The sequence below is a fragment of the Oryzias melastigma genome, linkage group LG1 (assembly GCF_002922805.2).
Source record: "Oryzias melastigma strain HK-1 linkage group LG1, ASM292280v2, whole genome shotgun sequence".
Lineage (NCBI taxonomy): Eukaryota > Metazoa > Chordata > Actinopteri > Beloniformes > Adrianichthyidae > Oryzias > Oryzias melastigma.
This window is the reverse complement of record NC_050512.1, coordinates 25,831,525-25,841,077: the sequence shown is the minus strand read 5'-3', so window position 1 is coordinate 25,841,077 and position 9,553 is coordinate 25,831,525. Positions and strand designations below refer to the sequence as shown.

The following is a 9,553-nucleotide window of genomic DNA, read 5'->3' as shown; positions in this document are numbered from 1 at the left end:
GGAAAAATATGTTTAGGAAAAACATGCTCTGTGCTTTTGATACATCCGATTCTAACCTGCAGTAGATAGCACACATGTAAACATGAATATCTGATTAGAGACTTCAGGCAACTCAATTAAGTTGCTTTTTTCCTTCTTAGGTAAGGTAGCCCACACCTCAAATCGGTCGCCAGTCTGGTGCCGGGCTCAAAATGAAGTTATTGAACCCTGTAACACTGGAGCTGATGCTGGTGACGCCATTAGAATTACTGTAACTCTTCTTCACAAATAACGTCAATATAACAGATTGTGACGCAATGAAAGTGGTTACTAACATAAAGTAACTAGGGCTGTGAACGTTAACTCATTAACCTATGAGATTCATCAAAAAGAGTCAATGCTTTAATATTTATTAGCACAAATTAATCTCAGACAATAGAAATAAAGGGAGATTTTCCTTTCTGGGCTTTTTTTGTTCAAAATCTACATATTGTCATTTAACATCTACCTAGTAAAAGATTGCAATTAATTGTGATTAATCACAATCCAAAAGTGGGATTAATATAATTAATTAATTAAAAAAAAGTTCTGCGAATACTGTAACAAAACAATCCAGGTTTGCGATTAATTAGTTAAATATTTTAATCGATTTCCAGCCCTAATAGTAACATTTACTAGCATAAATTGGTGTATATTGTAACAAAGCATTAAAGTCACACTCTAATTCTCTTATGATCTATTCTACCAGCATTACAATAGGTTTTTTAATTTTGATTTTAGCCCTAATCAAATCCTGCGTCGTTTTCTAGGACATAGTTTCTGCAGAGCGGCAGAGTTAATTAGAGATTCACCTTTAAGTTGTGGGTAGGACTGTTGGTGCAAAGTAAGCCCACCTCCACTTCTCATCATCCATCTGTTCTCCAGCTAGATTACAGACCCTTTCCAGCATAGCATAACAGTAGTTTTGAGCTAGATGCCAGCTCGGACGAGGAAAACAAAGACGTGTATGGGTCTATTAGTCTAAAGTGGATTCAGTGGAGCAGGGAGCTTGTTGCCTACCGATTGTAGCACCTGCTACAAACTTTTGTAGCTGTACATGTTTTTCGTCTGCTCCTGATTCAGAACATTTAGAACAAAGAACACTCAGAAACATCTTAATTTTCTTTACATATGACTTCAATCATACGGAAAATGAATATGTTAAAAACACCAAAAGCATAATTCTCATATGCATACAGTAGTTCAAAGAACGTCAGTGGAAGAGCTAAAGATCTGGTGCTGAAGTGGTAAATATCCAAACGGTTAGTAGATTAGAACTAAAACCATAAAAAAAGAAAAGCTAAGAATTGTCATGCTTACAGGAAACTTTTGTGTTTTTTGTATCATTTGTGTGTCAAAGATGCATGAAACAGAAAAATAGCAACTAAGAAAATATCTTAACCAATTATTTAACTGTATTCATTGTTCCTCTTTCACCATATTTGAACGTGTTTTGAGTGAAGATGTATAAAGATGTTTGGCTCAAACTGAACCGTCTTTGTTCTCCTCTGCAAGAGAGAATAAATGAACTCTGCTCCATGCTGTGAGAAGCTTTTCAAAGCTTAGCTCTTTTACTGGATTGATGGAGCCTCCCCTGTTCACCAATCACGGCCCTCGTGCACCGGGACCCCCCCCTGCAGCGCTGGCTCTCAGATCAGTGTCACTGACCTTAATGGTTTGCAGCGTCCAATCTCAGAGCTCTGCGTGAGAAGGAGGTGTAGAGCTTCAAACTGTGTGACAAAGAGCAGTGAAGATGAATCCTTGATAAGGAACAGAAACTTGGAGTCACCTTTGGGCACCAGCAGCTCTTTCACTTTTGTGGCACTTTATTTCAAAAAGGGGCAGAAAGGAGCAGCAAAACAAAACTTGGAGCCTACATCAAACCTGCCATTTGGAAGTAAGATAATTGGAAAGGTTGTTTTATCTAACCAAAGTGACTAATGATCAGTGGCGGGCCGTCAGGGCCTGCAAGGCCTTCTCTGCTGGCCTAAAAATATCTGAATCACAGACTGATATTAATTATTATTTATTTCCGTGAATACGTATTCTATAATTCCAAATGCTCTGTCTTCGTCCTTTCATTGCTGTCTCCCTGGTTGCGCTGCTTCCAGACGTGTATTTTCCTATTTAAGCATTAACCAATCACATTGCAGCACCATTTGTTGCTAGGGTCAAAGAAATCTGCCCGGAGGCCTTCACAATCAGTTCTGCGGGCCCTGTAGCATAAAATAATTGTCGACCAAACTGTTGCTTCAACCAATCAGATTTGGAGTAGGCGATACGAAGGCCAGCTAGCAGGCGCACGGAAACGTCATCATTTTCACGAGCTTTGATTGGACAGCTCGCAGCTCGCTCTGGTTCTGCGTTATGTGACGGACACAGGTGCCGAGGAGCGGCGTGTCAGGTTTGAAGATGTTACCAGTGGAAAGCGTCTCATCGTCTGATTTTTGGTGGAAAATGAATGTCTGGGTAAAGTTGTGGCACAGTTTTGTCTGGCACGGGTAAAGGAGTTCCGTGACTCCGTTGAGCGGGAGTGAAGCTGATACGAGGAAATCCTCGCGCGCACTACGACAATATTATTTTCCAGACACAGATCAGATTTCAAGATCATAAAAACTGATTTTTGTCTCCCTTCTGGACCACAAGAGGCTTCAGGAATACCAGAACATTTCTCGCATGCAGCTTTTTCCAGCTTATCACAGCCACGGAACACTTTCTATCTGCGAAACGCATGAATTCTGCACGACAGAGTGATTGAAATCTTGAGGAAAGAAAGGATGGATTTTGTGTTTAAATAATCTGGATTTTTGGTGAGTAAAATTTTGCTATCTCCCTACATAATATTGAAATTTTATCAGGTTATTGTTGATGCTTTTGGTGTGTGTGTGGCAGTTGTACCTGCACTAGAAGTTTTATTGCCATAAAATAGTTAATGAGGGTTGGATTGATTCAGATGGAGCACTACTGAAGGCCTGGGTGTGAAATGCACGGCCCGCCACTGCTAATGATATACGTGTGAATATAAACGGTGGGAATATGTCAGTGCTAATTTTTTTGGATCTCACTGCAGCCTTAGATATAGTATAGAAAGGACGTATAGATATACTATGCTTAACAACTCAAACAAGTCAAAGTCAAACGACTGGAAAACATTGGGTTTATTTGGGCCAGTACTAAATTCAAAATGTTCTTGAAAAACAGGAAATATTTTGTGTCAATTGGTAACTTCTTATCAAAGCTGACAGAAATTACATGTGGAGTGCTCCAAGGCTCCATCCTGGGGCCACTTCTAATTAACATCTACATGCTCCCACTGGCCCAGGAAGAAAGAACAACAACATTAGTTACCATAGCTATGCAGATGACACACAGATATATATTAGACTGACACCAGGAGACCGAGGCCTGTACAGACATTAATGACTGGATGTGCACCAGCTTACTTCAGTTAAACAAAAGCAAAACTGAGGTTATTGTTTTTAGGGCTAAAGAATAGGGGTTAGACGTCACTACAGAGCTTCAATCTATTTTTCTAAATACTACCAACCAGGCCAGAAACTTGGGTGTATTGATGGACACAGATTTTGACAAACACATTAAGGGAGTCACAAAATTAGGCTACTATCATTTCAAAACTACACAAGAATTAAAGATGTAATGTCTAAGTAGGACCTGGAGAAACTAGTGCATGCTTTCATCTTTAGTCGACTTGATTACTGTAACAGTGTTTTTACAGGACTACCAAAAAAATCCATCAGGAAACTGCAGCTTATTCAGAACTCTGCTGCTCGGGTTCTCACAAGGACCAAGAAAGTAGACCACATAAGTCCAGTTCTGAGGTCTTTACACTGGTTACATGTCTGCCAGAGACTTTAACATTCTGTTACTGCTTTATAAAGCTTTGAATGGTTTAGCACCAAAATACATGACTGACCTCCTGACCCAGTATGTACCAGCCAGACCTCTCTGCTCATCTGGATCCGGTCTTTTATCAGTTCCTAGAGTCAGAACTAAAGAGAGAAGCTGCATTCAGCTTCTTTGCTCCAGGTTAAAGACCCACCTGTTCTCAGCTGCATTTGACTAGTATATATTCAAACGTTTACATTCCTGCTGGTTATCAATGCTTGACTTAAATTAAATTCTTTTTAACTTTCTACAAATAGTATTTTAATGATCACACTTTTACGGTTTCTCTTGATTGTTTCTTTTAATGTTTTATGTAAAGCACTGAATTGTCTCTGTACATGAAATGTGCTATACAAATGATCTGGCCTTGCCTTGCCAAATGGTGAATGTCATTTCAAAAGGGGTCCTTTATAAAAACCTGGCTTTGGTCCATGTTAAACAAGATCAGACTCTTGATCTGTGACACTGCTTCTTTGTTTTGCAAGGTCTTTCCTCAAAGCTTAATCACTTGCTTCAGAAAACAAAAATAATCTCACAATAGTTGGTTTGTGATGCAAGCATAACATTTTTACACATATTGTATTATTTTTTTTTCTGCTATGTTAAAAATGTCAATAGATACATAGAATAAAAGATAGAGAATTTTTTTCGGAAGTCTCCTTCGGTCAAAACTAAATCACCAAAGTCAGTGTTTGGGAGGTTCTCTTTATCTAAATGCCCAAAAGAGATCTGAAATACTTTATGAATATGGTTTTGGAGTAAATGCTATAAGCCTGGGTTTTGCTCCAGACACTAAAGCTGACATGTCCAAATACTTGTTGATGTCAAAAATGCAGGTATGAATTGAAAATTCTTCCTGAAAATTTTTATTTTTTTATTTTTAGTGGCAAACTACTGGCATTCCAAAGAGCTTTCATTACATATTGTTTTGTTTTAGCTATTTAACTGCAAAAAAACCTTTCTATGAAAGGGAACTTTTTCAGCTGAAGAAATATTTTTCTGAGGATTTTATTTTATTTTTTTACAAGGTCCAAACCTTAGCGTTCTGCACAAACATTTGCTTAAAGTTAAATTTCGATTAGCTGTCACACACCTGGGGAACAGCAAGCTGCAGACACAGGGTACCGCAGGGTAATCCTCCAATTCAATCCCTTAATGCTGTGTGTCAAGCAGAATGGCAACCTAACAAAAGGTCCCATTGAAGATCTTTGGTGTGACTCAGCAGTGGATTCTAACTCATAACATTCCAGTTACAGGGCGGACACTCTACCACAAGGCCACTGAGCTGGTTTTAAGCAAGTTGACTGCATCAAATCCAAAATAAAAGATCTACAAAACAAATTCCCCAATTACTACAACAATTATAGAAACTCACCACAATGTTTTTTAGAGGAACTCTATCCTCAGTGGAGCACCTTGTGAGCTGTGGTAGCTCTGGACAAGAAATGACTGAAAAGATTTGCACATTAGAATGCATTCACACCTGAAAATCTGTACTGTACTTGAACGCCTTTGATCCCAAAGTATGGCTAATTCGGGCTGTGGGCAGGATGTTCCAGCGCTCCAATGACTGAATGAAGTTTTATTTGTCATACGCACAGTCAGCACAAAGTCAATAATGCTGTAAAATCCACAAGATGAGAAGAACCGTTTGATTTGCCAGAAATAATCAAAAGGGAACTTGTAGCATGTATACTGTAGTAGTACCTTGCAAAAATACAAGATGTAAAAAATAATACAATCAAGGATATATGCAGGAAGATTTAAGTTGAGTTTGGGGCATGTTCTGGCACATATCCAGCCTTAGTCATACAAGGTAGTTAGGTTTCATAGGTTGACCAGAAAACACTTTAGTAAACTCAGATGGAAAAAGGATTGCTGAAACACGCTGAAGCATAATTTAGCAAAAGATGTACACTGCCCCCTACTGTATTGGGGTGGATCACCATGGGCAGTAATATAGCTCATCAGGAACAGGCTGGAATGGACAAACAAGAACTCTCATGTACATGTGGAATTGCTTGTTTATCAAAGTGAACAAATTATTCAATTGCATATTAGAGTAGCACAATGAACAAAATCTGGATTAAACTGAGAAAAAACTAATTAGATGATATTTTTAGTAGTTTCCACGGGTATTCGAAAGTATTCAAATACCATCCTGACAGAGCAGCACACTCGAAAAACCAGAACCAATGCTCCTGATTCAAGACATCGACTGTATATGAGAACTGGACTGAGTGCGTGCGATGTCACTCATACAAAATAACTTGTTTTTGGCTCCAATGAAATGAAGTCAAATCAGTTGCCATGTTGGAAGCAGAAATCCCACTTTGTTTTGAGGCATCTAATTAGCCAGTTTATATCTTAAATTACATGAAATAAAAATAGGAAAAAATAAGGATTAGCAAGAACATGTTAAAATAAAAAGCTAGCAAAGCAAAATTGGTTATTTTGACAAACAAAATGACTAAGTAATATGAGATTTTGGCTTCTTGAAGCTGGCGGGTACTTCCTGTTTGGAGTGTGAGGAGACAGGGGTCACTCAGGTCACTTCTAGGCTACAGTAAATGTTTAAAAAAATTATTTTCCTTTAAGTGAACAAATGAAAATTATGTCTTATAGAAGATTCTTAAGGGTATGTTGAGTGTGACTCCTTCCCTCCTCCAACAATTGCCAGTTCTGATGTCTGACAGTCAGCTTTTAAGCTACAGAATCCAGTGAACGTGTGATATTGCAGACAGACGACAGGAATAAACGCTCAGTCTCACCTTCTGGTCATGGCTGTAAGCCAAAGCCCAGTCCTCCTCTGTGGGGTGGAACAAAAGGCTCAGGACGAAGAAGGAGAGGCGGAACTTCTGGAAGCTGGCTCCTTCGTCGGTACTGATGAGGACGCTGCTCTCGAACTCCGGATCGGTCAACACCATAATCTGAGGAAAGAAGGTTCACAAACACAAATCTGAGCTCACCGTGTCTCAGATCTTATCAGTCTCACTCAACCACGGCCTTTCTTTACACAGTAAAACTTTAAATTCAGATTGAGGAGCTCCACAGTCGAACAAGTCGTAATTTCATGCTTGGATTATTTCTGTTAGAGCCGTCACAGTTATTACAGAATTCAATAAAAGGATGAATTCCACAATGCATATTTCTTTCAGCTAATGACATCTGGAGTCTTTGTGGGGGCAGATAGAATACTTGCAGGAAGTTTGCAGAGCAAAAAAAAAAAGGTATTATAAGTGGATGTAATATACTTTTAGCAAATGCTTATCTTTTAGAGAATATTGTCTCTTATATTTATTGGATTATGAGACAGAGTATGATAAACTTGACAAACGAGCTTTGTTTTATTCATGACTTCTTGAATTGACATCATGTTTTTTATAATCCAATGGGAAAATGGTTGTTGTTTGGCTCATTGAATAAACATACTGTCACACCACAGGCAGGTATAAAAAAAATAATTTGCTCTCTACCTTTTAAAAAAACATCCAGCTGAGGTATATTAGTGTTCTAGCGATTTTATCTTTACTTTTTTTAATTTTGAAACAGAGAAATTAGATTTACACTCAACCTATTTACTTCCACACCCACTATCTGACCTAGATCTTGATTTTTGGGTAATGTCTGGTATTTTGAAGATTATGCATAAATCAGATGGAAGTTATTTGAGATACCAGGTGGTGAGCAACTGTCCTTCCTTGCAGACTGCACACAGAAGACAGTCACAATGTGTTGCCCATTTTAAAGACTTAATAATTTTCTTTTTAGCAACACTAATGCAAAAACCATCTATGTTGAAATTGTTTCAGAACATGGACCGATGTACGCACCTCAGCCGTTCTCTGAAATAAATTAAATAACAAATTACAAGTGGGATTTTCTAATTATAACAATTCTGCAGTCAATTTTTACAAATATCTAATAGTCCTCATTTTATGATTTTCTCCAGCGTAACTCTCCACCCATTGAGTTAGCAATCCCTTTCTGGTCAAATCTCAGTCAAAAATAACTTGAAGTTCAAAATCATGCGCATGTAAGACATATAAAATGACTAAAACAATGACCACGAAATGTCAAGATCTAGAAATGAACTAAATTTGTGAGCTTGTTCTTTTTATAAAATTTGATTGAACTTTTTTTTTTTTTTTAGCAAAGGATAATGTCTTTTTTTTGGTGTTCAGGGCTAGTAAATTAATTACATCATTGATCTTTAGGATCTTTAAAAACCTGAGTCCATGATTGTAGGGTATAAATATCTGACAAGTCCTGAACTTGATGCTGATAATTCATGTGAATAAAATGGTATGGTCGAACTAGGGTGGGATTATACAAGTTCGCTTCCTCCCACTCCCTTTCAAGCGATCTACTTATGACTGATTATGTAATATGTGATTACTTCATGTATTACCTGATTGCTTGAAATAAACAATTTCATTAATTAATTCATTCATTCATTCAATTTAACAAAGGAGTTGACTTCGGTCTTTCAAACCCTGTTTTTTACTTTTTTTGATGGATAATTAACCACTAATTATATCTCCGCCTATACAGTGAGGAGTATGTTAAACAGTAGCATCAGTCCTCAGGCTCAGACTGCTGTAGTTCTTGTTAATTTGCCAAATTCATCAGAGTCATTAGATTTTGGCCTTTCTCCATCATTATTTACTTTAACTTCTCCCATCAGCTGTTTCAGCTCTCCCCTGATACAGGATTGGAGCACAGAGGTGTCTTCTAACTGCTGTTTGTAATTACAGCTGAAACCGGTTTAATAAAGCGACACGCGTGCAAAAGCAATAAAAAAAAGAGCTCAAGGCTCCTGACTTGTCTGATGGAGAGGCAGGGCTGGGTGATCAAACTCAGTGGGTTTGTTAAAACCTTTAAGCTCGTAGTTTCAGTCATCATTAAGATGGACGGCTGAATGTTTGTCTGTCAGGACGGAGTCTCTTCTGTGGGTTCGAGCTCGGCTCCTGAGCCTCCAGCGTGACCGTGCAGCGGAACGGCGGGTAACAAATTTGCTCACGGACGGAATGGCTGTTTTCGCTCGTCAATTTTATTTGAATTGGAAAAAACAGCAGCGCATTTGTCACTGACAGAAAGGCCAGCCCTCTTTTCACAGCTTTAACCAGGAACTCTCCCTGGTGGTGATTTAGATAAATTGTTTTTCATTAAGTACCAATAAACAGGCAACACTTTCTCAATCTGGCTTTCTCATTGGCCTGGGCTGGCCGATCTTTCCATCCATTACCTGCAACGGTGTAATGGCAGCGCCTCCTGATATCTGCAGGGGTCTTCGGGGGTTGTCAAGTGTAATTTAAAGTTTTTAAACAGTAATCATACTCCATCATTTTGCAGTGAGACCGCTTCATTCGCTCAGTCAGGACTTCAGAAATTTCTCCTGCTTTCTTTTGAATGACTGAGGAATGTTACGTCCTTTCAAATGTAGCACATTTATCACATTTTTTGCTTCACAAAATTGCCTCTTTTCCACAAAGAACAGGTTCTGGAGAAAAAGCTGTTTTGTTACCACTTTGAAGCTTGTTGCAGTTTTTATTAGGATAGAGTGGTGCAAGGCTTCAGGTCTTCAAACCAGTAACTTTGAACAGTTTGTGGCTTTTTGGGTGAATTT

The 9,553-nt window shown here is 38.4% G+C and overlaps 1 protein-coding gene across 1 annotated transcript in view; it reads right to left on the bottom strand.

Annotated features, from left to right (window-relative positions):
- The window catches only part of sorcs3 (sortilin related VPS10 domain containing receptor 3), a 287,365-nt gene that overhangs the window by 122,436 nt on the left and 155,376 nt on the right, over nucleotides 1-9,553 (bottom strand). Inside the window, exon 4 of the mRNA XM_024289874.2 lies at nucleotides 6,696-6,854. Within this exon, the coding sequence (XP_024145642.1) occupies nucleotides 6,696-6,854 (159 nt within the window). The remainder of the gene's footprint in view (nucleotides 1-6,695; nucleotides 6,855-9,553) is intronic.